This window comes from Calonectris borealis, chromosome 33, assembly GCF_964195595.1.
Source record: "Calonectris borealis chromosome 33, bCalBor7.hap1.2, whole genome shotgun sequence".
Classification (NCBI taxonomy): Eukaryota; Metazoa; Chordata; class Aves; order Procellariiformes; family Procellariidae; genus Calonectris; species Calonectris borealis.
The window spans coordinates 408,569-428,491 of record NC_134344.1 but is presented as its reverse complement, the minus strand read 5'-3'; the positions used below and the strand labels follow the sequence as shown (position 1 = coordinate 428,491).

General features: G+C 64.4%; 2 protein-coding genes across 8 annotated transcripts; one reads left to right on the top strand and one right to left on the bottom strand.

The window, feature by feature from the left end:
* Positions 1–144: 144 nt before the first annotated feature.
* MDC1 (mediator of DNA damage checkpoint 1) lies at positions 145–10,590 on the top strand. 7 transcript variants are annotated; one of them, XM_075134739.1, is made up of 12 exons: positions 145–626; positions 761–823; positions 1,045–1,090; positions 1,213–3,662; positions 3,794–3,847; positions 4,573–4,751; positions 4,891–5,166; positions 5,448–5,522; positions 6,459–6,644; positions 7,949–8,074; positions 8,569–8,679; positions 10,201–10,590. In XM_075134739.1, the coding sequence occupies exons 1-12, from the start codon at positions 581–583 to the stop codon at positions 10,570–10,572; spliced, it is 3,984 nt and encodes a 1,327-aa protein (XP_074990840.1). In that variant the 5' UTR covers positions 145–580; the 3' UTR covers positions 10,573–10,590. The 7 variants fall into 7 exon arrangements, with proteins under 7 accessions (XP_074990840.1, XP_074990841.1, XP_074990839.1 ...); XM_075134738.1 differs by having other exon boundaries at positions 146–626; positions 3,791–3,847; XM_075134740.1 differs by lacking the exon at positions 3,794–3,847.
* Positions 10,591–10,599: 9 nt separating this feature from the next.
* Positions 10,600–13,854, bottom strand: LOC142074215 (uncharacterized). Its single transcript, XM_075134746.1, has 2 exons — positions 13,739–13,854; positions 10,600–12,801 (listed from the first exon to the last, which is right to left on the bottom strand). Exons 1-2 carry the CDS (start codon positions 13,778–13,780, stop codon positions 11,695–11,697), a joined length of 1,149 nt encoding a protein of 382 aa, XP_074990847.1. The 5' UTR covers positions 13,781–13,854; the 3' UTR covers positions 10,600–11,694.
* Between the last annotated feature and the right edge of the window lie 6,069 nt (positions 13,855–19,923).

Genomic DNA, 19,923 nt, shown 5'->3' with positions numbered 1-19,923 from the left:
TTGGGGGGGCCCTGGGGCACTTGGGGGTGGTCCCTGGCTTAGTTTGGGGGGCCCTGGGGTACTTGAGGGGGGTCAAGGGGCCATTTAGGGGGTTCCTGGGTCATTTTGGGGGCCCTGTGAGGCATTTGGGGGGTCCCTGGGGCAGTTTGGGGGGTCTCTAGGGCATTTGGGGGCAATTTGAGGCCTTGTGGGGCAATTTGGGGGATCCCCAGGGCAGTTCGGAGCTCTCTGGAGCTATTTGGGGGTCCCTGGGGCAGGATGAAGGGCTGGGGAGGGCAATTTGGGGGGGGCAGTTAGAAACCAGGGGGGGAGTAGGAGCCGTGGGGCAGGTTTTTTTTTGGGGGGGGGGGTGCAGCATTTGGAGGATGGGGGAGGTAGTTGGGGGGGTCCTTTGCACCCGGGGAGGCACTTGGGGCGTGGGTGGTGAGCGAGTGGCACTTGAGGGGGGCAGTTGGAGCTGAAGGGGGGCACTTTGGGGGGCACTTAGGGGCTGGGGGGCAGGGCACTGGGGGGTGGGGGGCAGTTGGAGGGGGCAATTATTTCCGTGGGGCAGTTGTTCCCCCCGCCCCCCCCCCAGACCATGCAACGAAGGCGCCACCGAGTCCTCGGCACTGTGGGGGGTGCAGGTAGGTGTGTTTCCCCCCCCTCCCCCCCAAGATATTGGGGTCCCCTCCCGGACACCTGGGTCCTTTGGAGGGAGGTGGGGTGGAGGGGGGTGTCCTGTAGCCCCACCCCCACCCAATGCCTGGGTCCTCCGCAGGGCAGGGACCGGAGCCGGGGTCCCCCCTCGCCAGCGACTCGGAGGACGACGAGCTGCCCCGGCGTGAGTGTGGCGGCGGGGGGGAACGCGCTGTTATCGTAGGGCCTACAAAAACACGACAAGGTGGCGGTTAATGTAGGACCTATATAAACACCGGTGTTGAGTTATTGTGGGAACCGCCAAGATGGGGAGGCGGGGAGTGGAAAGGGGTGAGCCTGGATCTGATAGGACCCTCTGGGGTTACTGTAGGCCCTACAATAATAATCTGTGCCCCGCTCCCCCAGGCCCTGCCCTCGGAGAAACTGCCTCACCCCGAGTCGTGCCGGAGAGGTAGGTGGGACCCCCATACGTGGGTCCCTTGGGGGGGTTCAGGATGTCTGGGTCCCTTGGGGGTGAGCCCGGATGTCTGGGTCCATCAGAACCCCAAATCCCAACATCCCCCCCCCCCGCAGCGACCCGGAGGAGCCAGATGTTTGCCCAGATGTTCGGGGCCTCCGAAAACGTCGCCACACCCCCGTGCCAGGCCATCACCCGGATGTGGCCGCACCCTGCCCAGATCCAGACGTCAAGGGATCCAAAAAGCCCCGTTTCGGCCCCAAAACCGCCCCAGATCCAGATGTGGGAAGAAAAATGGCTATTCCAAATGTTCAGCCCCAAAATCGCTCTCTGAACCCCCAAAAGGTTGCGAATCCAGATGTGGAACATCTGGCAGGCAGCAACCCGCCTCTCGACGTTGAGAGGGATACAGATGTCAGGGGGCCCCCAGAAACTGCTCTTTTTCACCCAAACTGCCACCGGGCTGCCCTGGAGGTGAGCAGCAACCCAGATGTGGAAGAAAGAGACCCAAATCCAGATGTTGGAGGTGCTAAAAATGGATGTCGGATGCTTGTGGTGGACAGTGACACAGATGTGGAGGAGGTTGAGGTCCTTCCAGATGTTGGACGCCCAAAAATACGTAGAACTGCCCCAAACGTGCCAAAAACCCCGGGCGTGGAGATGAAGACCCCGAATCCAGATGTTGGAGGTCCCAAAAATGGATGCTGGACACTTGTGGACAGCGATACAGATGTGGAGATGGAGAACTCAAAGTCAGCTGTTGAAGGGCCCCAAAACGGACATCAGATGCTCACGGTGGACAGCGATACAGATGTGGAGGAGAACGGAGCCAATCCAGATGTTGGATGCTCCCAAACCCATCGAACGACCCAAAATGTACCGAAACCCCAAAATATTGAGAAGGAGACCCACAATGCAGATGTTGAAGGTTCACAAAAGGGACATCAGCTGCTCACGGTGGACAGCGATACAGATGTGGAGGAGAACGGAGCCAATCCAGATGTTGGATACCCTAAACCCCATCAAACAACCCAAAATGTACCAAAAAACCAACTTACTGAGATGGAGACGCAAAGTGCAGCTGTTGAAGGTTCACAAAAGGCTCGTCAGATGCTCGTGGTGGACAGTGATACAGATGTGGAGGAGGACACTGCCAATCCAGATGTTGGGTGCCCAGAAAGCCACAGAACAGCCCCCAGAGACCCAGATGTGAAGACAGAGACCCCAAACGGAGATGTTGAAGTACAACGGACTCTGCTGGTGGAGAGTGATACGGATGTGGAAGAGGATGCTTCCGATCCAGATGTTGGGACTTCAAAAACCCATCGAGCGACCCAAAATGTACCGAGAAACCCACGCGTGGAGACGGAGAGTCCGAATCCAGGTGTTGAAGGACCCCAAAACAAACGTTGGACACTTGTGGTGGACAGCGATACAGATGTGGAGGAGAATGAGGTGAATCCAGCTGTTGGGTGTCCAAAAATCCATAGAATTACCCGCAAAGACCCAGATGTGGAGGTGAAGAACCCAAATCCAGATGTTGACGACCCCCCGCGTGAACATTGGAACCTAGAGGTGGACAGCGATACAGATGTGGAAGACGACGACCTGAGTCGACGCGTTCTTCGCCCAAAAAGCCACAAAACACCCCAAAACACCCGCAAAGACCCAACTGTGGTGCTGGAGACCCCGAATCCAGATGTTGGTGGCCTCAGCCGTGGCTCGGTGGCCTCCAATGGTGACAGCGATACAGATGTGGAGGACCTCAACGCCCTTCCCGACGCTGGAGCTCCAAAACCACATGGGACGACCCCTGAGGTCACGGATACAGTTGCGAAGATGGCCGCTGCTCCAGATGTTGACCCCGAGGGGCCGACACGGACCCACGATGCTCCAGATGTGAAGGTGACGTCCCCATTTCCAGATGTTGGAGCTCCCAAAGCCCAGTGCCCGGCCCTGAATGTGGACAGCGATACAGATGTGGAGGACAACGGTGTCATTCCAGATGTTGGGGCGGTGCGAGTGTGTCAAGGGGTGTCTGGTGACCCAGATGTGGCGGCGACGCCCCCAAATCCAGATGTTTCCTCTCCCGCGAGACCCGGGGATGGCAGTGACACCGACATGGAAGAGGTGGCCCCCACTCCAGATGTTCGGAGCCTCCGGACCCGAATCCGGATCCAAAATCGGCTCCATCCAGATGTTGGAGGCCCCACCACGGGCACCGATACCGATGTGGAGAAGACAGACCCCAAACGACAGAAATCGTCCCCAAAAGGGCCACGTTTGTCCCCAAAATCCCACGGCGCCACAAACGTGGAAGGAACGGTCCCAAAACCTCACGATTCGGCCCCAAATCCAGATGTGGAGGCCCCGCGTCCAGATGTGGGGGCCCAGCAACGCAACGGGGAGACCCCGGTGAGGGGCAAGGATCCAGCTGTGCCGCCAGATGTTTCAGCTTCCAAATCCCTACGTCTGGCCCCAAATTTGGGTGTCACGGGTGATGCCGGGGCCACCTCCGGAAGGGACACGGGTGCGGCGGTGGCAGAGAGTGACACCGACGCCGAGGGTAAGTGGGGTGGCCCCGGACACCGGGGTCCCCCTCCCTGGCCACCCGGGTCCCCTCCCAGACACCCAGGTCCCCCTCCCCGGCCACCCGGGTCCCTTCTCAAGGGTCTTCCTCCCCCCCCCCCCCAGAAGACCCCGACCTCTTCTTGGAGCCCACCCAGAGCTTCTTGCCACCGGTGGCCAAAGGTAGGTGGCCCAGATGCCAGGGTGTCCCCCCCCCCCCCAGATTCCTGGGTGTCCCCACACTCCCCGAACGCTTGGGTCCCTCCCGTGGGTGCATGGGGGCCCTCCCTGGACACCTGGGACCCCCCCACCCCCAATTCCTGGGTCCCCCCCTGAGACACCTGGGTCCCCCCTGGATTCCTGGGTGTCCCTCACCCGCCGCTGCCTGGGTCCCCCCCCCAGATTCCTGGGGGTCTCCCCCCCCTCAAACACATGGGTGTTCCCCCCTGAGTTCCTGGGTGTCCCCCCCCAGTTGCCTGGATCCCCCGCTGATGCCTGGGTGCCCCCCCTCTGGACACCTGGGTCCCCCCCCGATGCCTGGGTGCCCCCCCTCTGGATACCTGGGTCCCCCCCCAAATGCCTGGGTGCCTACCCCCCCCCCACATTCCTGGGTGTCCCCACCTGGGTCCCCCCCCCCCCAGACACCTGGGTCCCCCCCCAGACGCCTGGGTCCCCCCCGGATTCCTGGATGTCCCCACCTGGGTGCCCCCCCTGCATTCCTAGGTCCCCCCCCCAGCTGCCTGGGTCCCCCCCCCAGATGCCTGGGTGCCCCCCTGCATTCCTGGGTCCCCCCCAAACGCCTGGGTCCCCACCGCGGACACCGGGGTCCCCCTTCCCCGCCCCCCCCCCCAGATTCCTGGGTGCCCCCCCCCTGGACATCGGGGTCCCCCAGCACAGCTCTCCCGCAGACGCCACCCTGGGCTGGGACCCCGAGGAGCCCACCCAGCCCTTCTTCCCCCCCGAGGAGGAGGAGGAGGAGGAGGAAGAGCAGCCCCCCCCCCGAGACCCCCCGGATTCCTGGGTCCTCCCGACGGAGCCGGTGACGGTGACACCGGCCCGGGAGGGGACAGCGGCCAGCGGCGGGGAGGTGAGCGCGAGGGGACACGGGTGCCGGGGTGGTCCCCACCCCCCCCTGGAGGGGACACGGGTGCCGGGGTGGTCCCCACCCCCCCCTCGAGGGGACATGGGTGCCCGGGCACTGACACCCCCCCCCCCAAATCCCCCAGGTAGGGGAGGGGCCCCGCCGCAGCCAGCGCCTGGCCAGGAGCCGAGGGGGCGGAGCCTCTGGTGAGGGCGGAGCCTCTGGCAGGGGCGGAGCCAGCAGGGTTAGGGGCGGAGCGCCTCCTGTCCCCGCCCCTGTGCGGCGCAGCCCCCGCCTCCAGGCCCGCCCCCCTCCATTGGAGTCCCAAGCCAGGAAGGGGCGGGGTCAGGTGGAGCCCCGCCCTCCACCCAAATGCCGCCCCTGCCGGGCAGGTCCCGCCCCTTCTAAGAGGCAAACTGAGGTGGGTGTGGCTTGGGGGGGGTGGGGCCATGGGTGGGGCCAGGAGGAATGGCTGGGGGTAGGGTGTGTTCTCTGGGGGTGGAGCCTAAAGGTGGTGGGCGGGGCCAAAACATAGGCCAGGGTCTGGGTGGGGCTGTATGGTGGGTGGGGTCAAGTGGGGTGGGGCATGTGGGGGGGTGGGGCCTCTGGCTGCTGATTGGACAAGCAGGGCGTGGCCTAACAGGGATGGGCGTGACTTGGTGGGGAGGGGCAGGCTCTCATGCTGTGGCTCCGCCCCCCCAGGAGGAGGAGGAGCCACCAGAGGTCATGAGGCCCCAGCTCCGCCCCCGGGGGAGCCCCGGCTCCACCCCCCCCAAGGTACTGTGGGAAGGGGGAGGGGCAGCACCCCGGGGGTGTCCCCAGGTGTCCCCCAATGTCCCTGTGTCCCCTCGGGGTGTCCCCCTGCCCCGCCCAGCGTCCCCGTGTCTCTCCCCCATTGCCCCGCCCCCCGGCCAAAGTCACCCATGAGCGTCCCCAGGTCCCCCTGGGGTGTCCCCATGGTGTCCCCAACATGTCCCTCTGTCCCCATGGTGTCCCCAGGTTCATGGGGTTGGTGGCAGCCCCAGGGTTGTCCCCAACGCGTCCCCGTGGTGTCCCCACGTCCCCATGTTCTGTCCATCAATGTGGTGGCCACCTCAGGGTTGTCCCCAACACGTCCCCATGGTGTCCCCACGTCCCCATGTTCTGTTCATCAATGTGGTGGCCACCCCAGGGTTGTCCCCAACACGTCCCCATGGTGTCCCCACGTCCCCATGTTCTGTCCATCAATGTGGTGGCCACCTCAGGGTTGTCCCCAACACGTCCCCATGGTGTCCCCACGTCCCCATGTTCTGTTCATCAATGTGGTGGCCACCTCAGGGTTGTCCCCAACACGTCCCTGTGGTGTCCCCACGTCCCCATGTTCTGTCCATCAGTGTGGTGGCCACCTCAGAGGTGTCCCCATGGTGTCCCCACGTCCCCATGTTCTGTCCATCAATGTGGTGGCCACCTCAGGGTTGTCCCCAACACGTCCCCATGGTGTCCCCACGTCCCCATGTTCTGTCCATCAATGTGGTGGCCACCTCAGGGTTGTCCCCAACACGTCACCATGGTGTCCCCACATCCCCATGTTCTGTCCATCAATGTGGTGGTCACCTCAGGGTTGTCTCCAACACGTCCCCATGGTGTCCCCTCATCCCCATGCTGTGTTCATCGATGTGGTGGCCACCCCAATGTTGTCCCCAACACGTCCCTGTGGTGTCCCCATGTCCCCAGGTGCTGTTCACAGGGGTGGTGGCCTCCCCAGGCATGGAGGTGGCCCTGAAGACACTGGGGGGGTCCATGGCCACCTCCGTCTTCGACTGCACCCACCTGGTGACCGACCGCGTCCGACGCACCGTCAAGTTCCTCTGCGCGGTGGCCCGCGGCGTCCCCATTGTCACCCCGGAGTGGCTGCACGAGGTCCCACAGGGGTGGGGGACAGGGGATGGGGGCCTTGGGGACGAGGAGAGGGTCCTTGGGGACAGAAAGGGGGTCATGGGGGTCCTTGGGGACAGGGCGTGGGGTTTCTGGGGACAAGGAGAGGTTTCTTGGGGACACGGGGATTCTTGGGGACGAGGAGAGGGTCCTTGGGGACGAGGAGAGGGTCCTTGGGGACATGAGAGCCCTTGGGGACATGGGACAAAGGTTTTGGGGACAGGGATGGGGTCTTTGGGGACAAGGTTCATCCTTGGGGACAGGGTGGTTTTTAGGGACGGGGGGAGGTGTCCTTGGGGACAGGGGGTCCTTGGGGACATGGGAGGGCGTGCTTGGGGACAGAGAGGTCCTTGGGGACATGGGAGGGTGTCCTTGGGGACAGGGGGTCCTTGGGGACATGGGAGGGCGTGCTTGGGGACATGGTGGTCCTTGGGGACATGGGAGGGTGTCCTTGGGGACAGGGGGTCCTTGGGGACATGGGAGGGCGTGCTTGGGGACAGGGGGTCCTTGGGGACATGGGAGGGCGTGCTTGGGGACAGGGGGTCCTTGGGGACATGGGAGGGTGTGCTTGGGGACAGGGGGTCCTTGGGGACATGGGAGGGTGTCCTTGGGGACATGGTGGTGCTTGGGGACATGGGAGGGTGTCCTTGGGGACAGGGGGTCCTTGGGGACATGGGAGGGTGTCCTTGGGGACAGGAGGTCCTTGGGGACATGGGAGGGCGTGCTTGGGGACAGAGAGGTCCTTGGGGACATGGGAGGGTGTCCTTGGGGACAGGGGGTCCTTGGGGACATGGGAGGGCGTGCTTGGGGACAGGGGGTCCTTGGGGACATGGGAGGGCGTGCTTGGGGACATGGTGGTCCTTGGGGACATGGGAGGGTGTCCTTGGGGACAGAGATGTCCTTGGGGACAAGGGAGAGGGGTCCTTGGGGACATGGGATGGGATCTCTGGGGACAAGAGGAGTCCAGGGGGACGTGAGGGGCATTGGGGACAAGGGACAGTGTCCTCGGGGACAGGGGTTCCTTGGGGACATGGGATGGGATCTTTGGGGACATGGACAACCTTGGGGACAAAGGAGGGGTCCTTGGGGACAGGGGGGAGTTTGGGGACAAAGGAGAGGGGTGTTTGGGGACCTGGTGGTCCTTGGAGACAAAGGAGGGGTCGTTGGGGACAAGAGGGGACGTTAGGGACAAGGAGTGGGTTCCTTGAGGACATGGGAGTTTTGGGAGACCTGGGGGGGGGGGTTCACTGGGGTCGAGGGTGTCCCCACGTGTCCCCCGATGTCCCCAGAGCGCCCGCGGTGGCCGCATCCTGGTGCCGGGTCCCTTCCTGGTGCGTGACGGCCAGCAGGAACGTCACTTCGGCTTCAGCCTGGCCCAGGCCCTGCGCCGCGCCCGCCGCCACCCCCTGCTCCAGGTGACCGTCCCCAACTGTCCCCAACCGTCCCTGAGGTCCCCTGTCCTCCCCACGGGTGGCCCTGTCGTCCCCCCCCCCCCCCCCCATCCCACTGGGGACTCAACACCGGGCGGCTGCGGTGTCACCTAACGTCACCTGGTGGCCCCATGGTGGCCCCATGTCCCCAAATGTCCTTGTCCCCCGTTGAGTCCCCCCTCATGTGGCCTTGGTTTGAGGGGTGTCCCCCTCCCCACCTGGTGTCCCCAAGGTGGTCCTGAAGTATCCCTGTCCCCTAAAGCGACCTTGGTCCCCCAAGTTGTCACCCTTATGTGGCCTGGGTCCAGCATGGTGGACTTGGGGACATCCCCAAGGGGTTCCTCTTGGTGTCACCTGGTGTCTTCACACTGTCCCCAAGGTGTCCTTGTCCCCCCCGCCCCCCACGTGGTCCGGACCCATCCCGGGGGCTCAGGGCTGGACAACGGCCGTGTCCCCCCATGTCCCCTCCGTGTCCCCAGGGTTACGAGGTCCACGTCACCCCCAACGTCCGCCCCGAGCCCGAGCACATGAGGGACATCGTCACCTGCAGCGGTGGCACCTTCCTGCCCACCATGCCCCACACCTACGGGGTGAGGGGACAGCGGGGACGGGGGGGGGGACATGGGGGGCCCAGAGCCACCGGGGAGGGGACCCAAGGGGACATCGGGGGACACTGGGGACCCAGAGCCACCGGGGAGGGGACCCAAGGGGACATTGGGGGACATTGGGGTCCCAGAGCCACCGGGGAGGGGACCCAAGGGGACATTGGGGGACACTGGGGTTCCAGAGCCACTGGGGAGGGGACCCAAGGGGACGTGGGGGGACACTGGGGACCCAGAGCCACCGGGGAGGGGACCCAAGGGGACACTGGGGTCCCAGAGCCACCGGGGAGGGGACCAAGGGGACATCGGGGGACACTGGGGTTCCAGAGCCACCGGGGAGGGGACCCAAGGGGACATCAGGGGACACTGGGGTCCCAGAGCCACCGGGGAGGGGACCCAAGGGGACATGGGGGGACACTGGGGTCCCAGAGCCACCAGGGAGGGGACCCAAGGGGACATCGGGGGACACTGGGGTTCCAGAGCCACTGGGGAGGGGACCCAAGGGGACATTGGGGTTCCAGAGCCACCGGGGAGGGGACCCAAGGGGACGTGGGGGGACACTGGGGACCCAGAGCCACCGGGGAGGGGACCCAAGGGGACATCAGGGGACACTGGGGACCCAGAGCCACCGGGGAGAGGACCCAAGGGGACATTGGGGTTCCAGAGCCACCGGGGAGGGGACCCAAGGGGACATCAGGGGACACTGGGGACCCAGAGCCACCGGGGAGGGGACCCAAGGGGACATCGGGGGACATTGCGGGGGGGGGGGTCCCAAAGCCATCGAGGGGGGGACATGGGGGGGTCCCAGAGGGGTCGGGGGAGGGATCAGGGTGCCCTGGGGGGGGGTTTCTGGGAGTCTTGGGGGGTCCCATGGGGGTTGGGGTCTTTGGGGGGGGTCCTGGGGGGGTCAGGGTGCCCTGGGGAGGTGTCAGGGCATCCTGGGGGTTTTGGGGGGTCCCCTTGGGGTTGGGGTCTCCCAGGGGGGCTCAGGGTGCCCTGGGGGGGGGGGTATCAGGGCATCCTGGGGGTCTTGGGGGGTCCCCTTGGGGTTGGGGTCTCCCAGGGGGGGTCAGGGTGCCCTGGGGTGGGTATCAGGGCATCCTGGGGGTCTTGGGGGGTCCCCTTGGGGTTGGGGTCTCCCAGGGGGGGTCAGGGTGCTCTGGGGGGGGGGGTATCAGGGCATCCTGAGGGTCTTGGGGGGTCCCCTTGGGGTTGGGGTCTCCCAGGGGGGGTCAGGGTGCCCTGGGGGGGGGTATCAGGGCATCCTGGGGGTCTTGTGGGGTCCCATTGGGGGTTAGTGGTGTCCTTGGGGGAATTGGGGGGGTTGAGGGGTCCCGGGGGGGGGGGCTGCAGAGGGGGGGGTCAGGGTCCCATGGCGGGGGGGTGGGAGCATCCCAGGGCTCCTGGGTGGGATCCCGTTGGGATCAACAGGAATATCGGGGACCCCAAAAGCCTCAGACTCCCCGGGGTGTGTGGGGACCCCCCCGTGACCCCCCCCCCACCCCGCAGCCGCGGCGCCTGGTGATCTCCTGCGAGGCGGACGCGGGGCGCTGGGCCCCGGCGCTCAGCGCCCGCCTGCCCTTGGCCTCGGCCGAGCTGCTCCTGACCGGGCTCCTCCGCCAGCGCCTCCAGCTCCAGCCCTTCCTCCTGACCCCCCCCGCCGCCCCCCCCCGCTCCCGCGGGACCCCCCGAAACTCCCCAACCGCTTCTATAGCCCCTCCGGGGGTCCCTCCTCACCCCCCTGGGGACACCCAGGAATCCCCGGGTGCTACTGGGTCACCCCGGGAGGTGCCGGCACGAGGTCGGAGCCGAAGACCCCCCCGGGACCCCCCCGGCACCCGGCGGAGGCCGGCGCTCCCCAACCCCCCCACCCGCCAATAAAAGGTGGGGTTTTTTTTTTTTGGCAGTGAAAAATGAGGGTGATTTGGGGGGTTGGGAGGGCATGGGGGGGGTGGGGGACCCTAAAATCCCTCCCCCTCCCCTTTTTGGGGGGACACAGAGGGGACACAGGGGTGTCCCCTGGCTGGTGGGGTGGGAAAACCCGAGCCCCCCCCCTTTTGGGGGGACACAGAGGGGACAGAGAGGTGTCACCTGTCACACCCCCCCCTTTTGGGGGGACATGGGGGTGTCACCTCTCCAGTGGGGCGGGGGACCCCAAATCCCCTCCCTTTTGGGGGACATGGGGGTGTCACCTCTCCAGTGGGGCAGGGAATCCCAAGCCCCCCCCTTTTGGGGGGTCATTGGGTGACATGGGCGGGTGTCACCTCCCTGGTGGGCTGGGGGACCCCAAGCTCCCCCCCCTTTTCTGGGGGACATCGGGGGACGCGGGGGTGTCACTTCCATGTCAGGGTGGGGGACCCCAAGCTGCCCCCCCCCCCCCTTTTGGGGACACAGGAGGGGCCATGGGGACACACGGGGCACAGAGGGGACACACGGGAGGTGACAGGGACATGGAGGGGACACGGGGGAGGAGATCCCTCTGCACGGCCATGGTGGCCCTGGGGACACCGGGACCCTCTTGGGCCACTGTGGTGGCCTTGGGGACCTTGGACTTCCCCATGGGGACACCGGGCCCCCCCTTGCATGGGTCGTGGTGGCTTTGGGGACACCAGGAACCCCCATGGGGACACTTAAAGGGCATGTGGAAGGGACACATAGGTGGTGACATATGGAGGTGACATGGAGGGGACACGAGGGAGGTGACAGGCGGATGGAGAGGACATGCGGGAGGTGACATGGGGACACGGGTGGGGACAAAGGGGACACGGGTGGGGAAGTGGGGACAAAGGAGACACGGGGTGGGACAGGACGGGACACAAGTTGGGGACAAAGTGACACAGAACCAGGACTGCAGCAGCGACGTCTTAATGCCACCGGTCCCCAGTGAAGCCATCGGTCCCTAACGAAGCCACTGTCCCCTAACGAAGCCACTGTCCCCTACCAAAGCCACTGTCCCCTACCGAAGCCACTGTCCCCTAGCGAAGCCACTGTCCCCTACCGTGGTCACTGCAGCAGCAGCCCCGGGAGGGCGGCGGTGGCATCCCGGCAGCGCTGGGACACGGCGGTGGCCGCGGTGGCATCGGGGACACCGAGGGTGACAAGCAGTCCCCGGGCCATCCGCAGCGTCCCCAGGAGGTGGCCTTGGGCCAGGCGGGCGCTGGCATCCCACAGCTTCTCGGCCACTGTCACCACTGCCATCAGGTCCTTGGGGACATCTGGACCCCCCTGCATGGTCATGGTGGCCGTGGGGACACCAGGACCCTCCTGGGCCACCCCAGGAGCCTCAGGGCCACCGTGTCCAGCAGCCATAGCTGCCACGGTGGCCTCGATGTCCTCGAGGAGGCACCGCAGGTGACAGTAGAAGCGGGTGGCCGTGTGACAGGCGGCCACCAAGCGTCCCAGAGGCTCCTGGGCCACCGCCGCTCGCCGTCCCCACTCCCTGGCCCCCGCCGTCTCCACCATTGCCACCGCCGTCTTCTCGGTGGCCTCGGTGGCCGCCCGCAGCCCCGCGCTGGCATCGGCCACCTGTCTCCTGTGGGTTGCCACCTCCGAGAACGCTGTGGACAATTCTGAGGCCATCGGCAGTGCCCGGGTGGCCTCCAGCAGCTCCTGGCATGCCCTGTTCTCCTGGGCCAGTGCCTCTAGCAGGTGGCCCATGGTGGCCCCAGGGGTGGCCCTGGCGGTGGCCACAGTACTGCAGACGTCCCTCAGGTGCGTGGCGTCCCTTGCCACCGTGGCCCAGGTGGCCTCCACCGAGGCCACCGCCTCCCGCCACTTGCAGGTGATGGTTGCCACAGTGGCCCAGGCGTCCCCTGCAGTGGCCCTGGGGACAGCGGAATCCCCCGGTGGGACCGCAGTGGGCTCAGGGGTGGTCCCGGTGGTAGCCCCTGTGGTGGCTCTGGTGGCCTCGGCAGTGGCCAGGGCATGACGGAGGCGGGTGGCCTCTCCGTGACGGTGGCCCATGGCCCGCCCGATGTTGCCAATGAGGGCCACCAGCCCAGCCCGTAGCGAGCCTGGTGGCCCAGCCAGGTGAACGTCCCCTGCGGTGGCCCCCAGCTCGCCCAGGACGGCCACCACAGTCACCAGTGGTTCTAGCAGCTCTGGGGACACCTGGGGACAGGGACACAGCTGGTGGCAGGGTCCCCCATGTCCCTTGTCCTCTCTTGGGGGTCCCCTATGGCCCTTGTCCCCTCTCGGGTCCCCCGATGTCCCCTTCAGGGTCTCCTGATGCCACCTTGGGGTCCCCCGTGTCCCTTGTCCCCTCCTCGGGCTCCCCCAAAGGCCCTTGTCACCTTCAGGGTCCCCAGATGCCACCCTGGGGTCCCCCGTGGCACTTGTCCCCTTGTCACCTCCCAATCCCCCCTCTGCCACCCCCATCCCCTCTGCCACCCCATCCTGTCCCCACCGTCCCCTGTCCCCCTGTCCCATCACTCTCCTGTCCCCCTGTCCTCTCTGCCACCTCCCTGTCCCCTCACCCTCCTGTCCCCGTCACCCCCCTGCCACCCCGTCCCCTGTCCCCTCTGTCACCGCCATCACCCCCCTGCCACCCCCATCCCTTCTGCCACCCCCTGCCACCTCTGTCCCCTGTCCCTCTGTCCCCTGCCACTGCCGTCACCCCCCTGCCACTGCCCCGTCCCCTCTGCCACCCCCGTCCCCTCTGCCACTGCCCCGTCCCCCCCGCCACGCTGTTCCCTGTCCCCACTGTCCCCGTGTCCCCTCTGCCACCCCCTGCCACCCCCGTCCCCTCTGCCACTGCCCTGTCCCCCTGTCCCCAGCACCTTGTCACCCCCCTGCCACCCCCCATCCCCTCTGCCACCCCCCTGCCACCCGTCCCCTGTCCCCGCTGCCACCCGTCCCCTGTGCCCCCATCCCCTCTGCCACCCCCATAACCACCCTGCCACCCCATTCCTTGTCCCCACCGTCCCCGTGTCCCCTCTGCCACCCCCCTGCCACCCCCCTGCCACCCCCCTGTCACCCCCCTGCCACCCCCCTGTCCCCCCTCCCCATCTTCCCTCCCCCCACCACCCAACGCTGAGATTTGTCCCACCTCGGTGGGGACGACGGCCCCGGTGGCCTTGGGGGTCCCCATGGGTGGTGGTGGCAGCGGTGGGGACGCGATGGGGACGCGGTGGGGACGCGGTGGGGACAGGCGGGGCTGGGAAGTGGCGGCGGGGGCGGTGGCTGGATACAGGCCCGGGGCTGGGCCGGGCTCGGCCCACGGGGGGTGGGTGAGGGGACGCTGCCAGCGGGGACGTCACCCACCCCGTGACCCCGGTACGGCCACCCTCGGTGTCCCCCCCCCCATGTCCCCCACGTCCCCCCGTGTCTGCAACAGGACCCCAAGGCCTCCGATGTCCCCCCACAATGTCCCAAACGGGGCCCCAGCGCGGCCACCCACAGCCCTCGGTGTCCCCCGATGTCCCCAACGGGGTCCCACAGCCCTCGGTGTCCCCCCGATGTCCCCAACAGGGTCCCGTGGCCACTGGTGTCCCCCGATGTCCCCAACAGGATCCCGTGGCCACTGGTGTCCCCAATATGTCCCCAACACAGCCCTATGGTCGCTGATGTCCCCCCGCCGATGTCCCCAACGTGACCCCAGCACGGCCACCCACAGTCCCTGGTGTCCCCCAATGTCCCCAACAGGATCCCACGGCCTCCAGTGTCCCCCAATGTCCCCCAATGTCCCCAACAGGATCCCACGGCCTCCAGTGTCCCCCAATGTCCCCAACAGGACCCCACAGCCTCCAATGTCCCCCCCAATGTCCCCAACATGGCCCCAGCACGGCCACCCACAGTCCTCGGTGTCCCCCAATGTCCCCAACAGCGTCCCACAGCTCCCGGTGTCCCTCGGTGTCCCCCAATGTCCCCAACAGGGTCCTGCAGCCACCAGTGTCCCCCAAAGTCCCCAATGCAGCCATATGGTCCCTGATGTCCCCCCCAATGTCCCCAATGTGGCCCCAGCACAGCCACCTGCGGTCCTTGGTGTCCCCCAATGTCCCCAACAGCGTCCCACAGCCCCCGGTGTCCCCTGATGTCCCTCAATGTCCCCAAAAGGGTCCCGTGGCCGCCAGTGTCCCCCACACGGCCACCGGCAACCTTAACCTTCAATGTCCCCCCCATGTCCCGCAATGTCCCCAACATGTCCCCGACATGTCCCCAGTGCTGGCTCTGGCACGTCCCCATTGTGTCCCCAATACTAGCCCCGATGGTGGCCTCAGTGTGTCCCCAATGTGTCCTCGATGGTGGCCCCAGTGTGTCCCCAGTGCTGATCCCAGTGATGTCCCTGGAGTGTCCCCAATGCTGGAGCTGAGGTGGCCTCAGGGATGTCCCCAGTGTGGCCCTGGCTTGTCCCTAGTGTGTCCCCAATGCTGTCCCCAACGTGGCCCTGCTGATGGCCCTTGATGTGTCCCCACCATGTCCCCCATGGCATCCCTGGGGACATTGGGGACAATCCCAAGGCCTGTGGGGACATCCCTCCTCCTGGTGTCCTCTGAACGGGGTGGGGGTGTCCCCCATCCCCTGGTGTCCCCAAGTCCCTGCCATGTCCCCAACCCCCAGTGACAGGTTGGGGGCTCAGTGTGTCCCTGAAGTTTATTGGGGGGACAGGGGACGATGTCACCAACCCGTCCCTGGTGTCCTTGGACCATGAAGGGGACATCCTTGATGTTCCCAGGTGGGACAGGGGACATCCAGGTGGCCCCAGGACGGAGAAGGGACATCCTGGCGTCCCCAGGACGAGGAGGACCCTCTTGGTGTCCCCAGATGGGACAGGGGACATCCTGGTGTCCCCAGAACAAGGAGGGACCTCTTGGTGTCCCCAGATGGGACAGGGGACATTTGGGTGTCCCCAGGACGAAGAGGTCCCTCCTGGTGTCCCCAGATGGGACAGGGGACATCGGGGTGTCCCCAGGACAAGGAGGACCCTCCTGGTGTCCCCAGATGGGACAAGGGACATCGGGGTGTCCCCAGGACAAGGAGGACCCTCCTGGTGTCCCCAGATGGGACAAGGGACATCGGGGTGTCCCCAGGACAAGGAGGGACCTCCAGGTGTCCCCAGATGGGACAGGGGACATCGGGGTGTCCCCAGGACAAGGAGGGACCTCCTGGTGTCCCCAGATGGGACAAGGGACATCGGGGTGTCCCCAGGACAAGGAGGGACCTCCAGGTGTCCCCAGATGGGACAGGGGACATCGGAGTGTCCCCAGGACAAGGAGGGACCTCCTGGTGTCCCCAGATGGGACAGGGGACATCAGGGTATCCCCAGGATGGAGAAGGGACATCCTGGTGTCCCCAAGATGAGGAGGAGCCTCCTGGTGTCCCCAGACAGGACAAGGGACATCGGGGTGTCCCCAGAACAAGGAGGGACCTCCAGGTGTCCCCAGATGGGACAGGGGACATCCTGGTGTCCCCAGAACAAGGAGGGACCTCCAGGTGTCCCCAGACAGGACAAGGGACATCCTGGTGTCCCCAGAACAAGGAGGGACCTCCAGGTGTCCCCAGACAGGACATCGGGGGTGTCCCCAGAACAGAGAAGGGACCTCAGGTTGTCCCCAGAATGAGCAGGACCCCTCCCGGTGTCCCCGTCCCTGTCCCTACTCATCCTCTCGCAGAGCCTCCAGCGTCCGGGCCAACCTCCGTGTCTCCTCCTTGTCCCCCATCGTTGTCCCCAAGGCCTCCACGGCGTCCCCCAGAGCCCAGGCGCTGGCAGGGAAGCCTTGGGCCATCTCCAGGTCCTGGGTGACAGCGTCCACCAAGTTCCTCAGGTGAGCGGTCACCTGCTCCAGCATCCCAAGGGTGACATTGACGGCAGGGATGTCCTTGGTGGTGGCAGCGGTGGCAGCGGTGGCAGCGGCGGCGACCCGGGCCCGGTGGCGGTAGCGGAGGGCTTGCTGGCGCTGGTGACCGAGGGCGGTGACCAAGTGACGCTCGGATGTCCCCGCGCCCCACAGGGCCACCTGGCAGACAATGGTGACGGTGGCCAGGGAGGAGACGAGGTGGCTCTCCTGTGTCACCCCCAGCGCCTGCCGCACCACGTCCAAGGACACTGAGGGGACAGCGGGGGGACGGGGACATTACCTGGTGTCCTCGTCCCCTCCTGGTGTCCCCATCTCCTCCTGGTTTCCCAGTATGCTCCCAGTGTCCCCAGTCCCCTCCCGGTGTCTTCAGTCTTGTCCCAGTGTTCCCGTCCCCTCCTGGTGTCCCCATCCCCTCCCAGTGTCCCCTGGCCCCTCCTGGTGTCCCCTCCTGGTGTCCCCAGTCCTCTCCCAGTGTCCCCATGCCCTCCTGGTGTCCCGGTATCCTCCCAGTGTCCCCTGTCCCATCCCAGTGTCCTCAGTCTTGTCCCAGTGTCCCCTGTCCCCTCCCAGTGTCCCCTGGCCCCTCCTGGTGTCCCCATCCCCTCCCAGTGTCCCCTGGCCCCTCCTGGTGTCCCCTCCTGGTGTCCCCAGTATGCTCCCAGTGTCCCCATCCCCTCCTGGTGTCCCGGTATCCTCCCAGTGTCCCCTGTCCCATCCCAGTGTCCTCAGTCTTGTCCCAGTGTCCCCGTCCCCTCCTGGTGTCCCCATCCCCTCCCAGTGTCCCCTGGCCCCTCCTGGTGTCCCCTCCCAATGTCCCCAGTCACATCCCAGTGTCCCCAGTCTTGTCCCAGTGTCCCCAGTCCTCTCCCAAAGTCCCCAGTCTTGTCCCAGTGTTCCCTGTCCCCTCCCAGTGTCCCCCGTCCCCTCCTGGTCTCCCCGTATCCTCCCAGTGTCCCCAGTCCCCTCCCAGTGTCCCCATCCCCTCTTGTTGTCTCAGTATCCTCCCAGTGTCCCCAGTCCCATCCCGGTGTCCCCAGTCTTGTCCCAGTGTCCCTGTCCCCTTCTGGTGTCCCCATCCCCTCCCAGTGTCCCCAGTCCCCTCCCCATGTCCCCAGTCTTGTCCCCTCCCGATGTCCCCAGTTCCATCCCAGTCTCCCCCATCCCCTCTGGGTGTCCCCAGTCCCCTTCCAGTGTCCCCCAGTCCATACTGGTTGGGGCAGGGGAAGCTTTACACTGGCCTACACTGGTTTGTAGAGCATCCCACTGGTCTTTACTGGTCCCTACTGGTCTACAGCGGCTCCTACTGGTCCCTACTGATATATACTGGTCTGAACTGGTCTGTAAACCTCCTTACTGGCTCATATAGCTCCAGACTGGTCTATAGGGGTCAGAGCAGAGGAAAGTTTCTACTGGTCTGTAGGGTTCTCCACTGGTATTACTGGTCCAAGCGGATCTGTAGGGCTCCCTACTGGTCTGAACTGGTCCATTCTGGCGTATACTGGTCAGGGCAAGAGAAAGTCTCTACTGGCCTGTAGAGCTTCCTACTGGTCCGTACTGGTCTATAAGATTTCTACTAGCATTAACTGGTCCAAGCGGATCTGTAGGGCTCCCTACTGGTCTGAACTGGTCCATTCTGGCATATACTGGTCAGGGCAAGAGAAAGTCTCTACTGGCCTGTAGAGCTTCCTACTGGTCCGTACTGGTCTATAAGGTTTCTACTAGCATTAACTGGTCCAAGCGGATCTGTAGGGCTCCCGACTGGTCTGAACTGGTCCATTCTGGCATATACTGGTCAGGGCAAGAGAAAGTCTCTACTGGCCTCTAAGAGCTTCCTACTGGTCCGTACTGGTCTCTACTGCTCTACAGTGGTTCCTTGTGCTACCTACTGGTCTAATCTAGTCTCTACTGGTCTGCAGGGCTCCCTGCTGGTCCATACTGGTCTGTAGGGATCTTTACCGGCATTAATGATCCAAACGGATCTGTAGGCCTACCTACTGGTCTCAACTGGTCCATTCTGGCATATACTGGTCAGGGCAAGAGAAAGTCTCTACTGGCCTGTAAGAGCTTCCTACTGGTCCGTACTGGACTATAAGGTTTCTACTAGCATTAACTGGTCCAAGCGGATCTGTAGGGCTCCCTACTGGTCTGAACTGGTCCATTCTGGCATATACTGGTCAGGGTAAGAGAAAGTCTCTACTGGCCTGTAGAGCTTCCTACTGGTCCGTACTGGTCTTTACTGCTCTACAGTGGTTCCTCGTGGTACCTACTGGTCTAATCTAGTCTCTACTGGTCTGCAGGGCTCCCTGCTGGTCCATACTGGTCTGTAGGGATCTTTACCGGCATTAATGATCCAAACGGATCTGTAGGCCTACCTACTGGTCTCAACTGGTCCATTCTGGCATATACTGGTCAGGGCAAGAGAATGTCTGTACTGGCCTGTAGAGCTTCCTACTGGTCTGTACTGGTCTATAAGGTTTCTACTAGCATTAACTGGTCCAAGCGGATCTGTAGGGCTCCCGACTGGTCTGAACTGGTCCATTCTGGCGTATACTGGTCAGGGCAAGAGAAAGTCTCTACTGGCCTGTAGAGCTTCCTACTGGTCCGTACTGGTCTCTACTGCTCTACAGTGGTTCCTTGTGCTACCTACTGGTCTAATCTAGTCTCTACTGGTCTGCAGGGCTCCCTGCTGGTCCATACTGGTCTGTAGGGATCTTTACCGGCATTAATGATCCAAACGGATCTGTAGGCCTACCTACTGGTCTCAACTGGTCCATTCTGGCATATACTGGTCAGGGCAAGAGAAAGTCTCTACTGGCCTGTAAGAGCTTCCTACTGGTCCGTACTGGTCTATAAGGTTTCTACTAGCATTAACTGGTCCAAGCGGATCTGTAGGGCTCCCGACTGGTCTGAACTGGTCCATTCTGGCGTATACTGGTCAGGGCAAGAGAAAGTCTCTACTGGCCTGTAGAGCTTCCTACTGGTCCGTACTGGTCTCTACTGCTCTACAGTGGTTCCTTGTGCTACCTACTGGTCTAATCTAGTCTCTACTGGTCTGCAGGGCTGCCTGCTGGTCCATACTGGTCTGTAGGGATCTTTACCGGCATTAATGATCCAAACGGATCTGTAGGCCTACCTACTGGTCTCAACTGGTCCATTCTGGCATATACTGGTCAGGGCAAGAGAAAGTCTCTACTGGCCTGTAAGAGCTTCCTACTGGTCCGTACTGGTCTATAAGGTTTCTACTAGCATTAACTGGTCCAAGCGGATCTGTAGGGCTCCCGACTGGTCTGAACTGGTCCATTCTGGCGTATACTGGTCAGGGCAAGAGAAAGTCTCTACTGGCCTGTAGAGCTTCCTACTGGTCCGTACTGGTCTCTACTGCTCTACAGTGGTTCCTTGTGCTACCTACTGGTCTAATCTAGTCTCTACTGGTCTG

Coding starts and splice junctions, on each gene's coding strand:
- MDC1 (XM_075134738.1), top strand. CDS start 581: ATGCAACGAAGGCGCCACCGAGTCCTCGGCACTGTGGGGGGTGCAG. Junction 4,752..4,890: donor CAGCGGCCAGCGGCGGGGAG/GTGAGCGCGAGG, acceptor CAAATCCCCCAG/GTAGGGGAGGGGCCCCGCCG. Junction 8,680..10,200: donor CCATGCCCCACACCTACGGG/GTGAGGGGACAG, acceptor CCCACCCCGCAG/CCGCGGCGCCTGGTGATCTC.
- LOC142074215 (XM_075134746.1), bottom strand. CDS start 13,780: ATGGGGACCCCCAAGGCCACCGGGGCCGTCGTCCCCACCGAG. Junction 12,802..13,738: donor GGGCCGTCGTCCCCACCGAG/GTGGGACAAATC, acceptor CCCTGTCCCCAG/GTGTCCCCAGAGCTGCTAGA.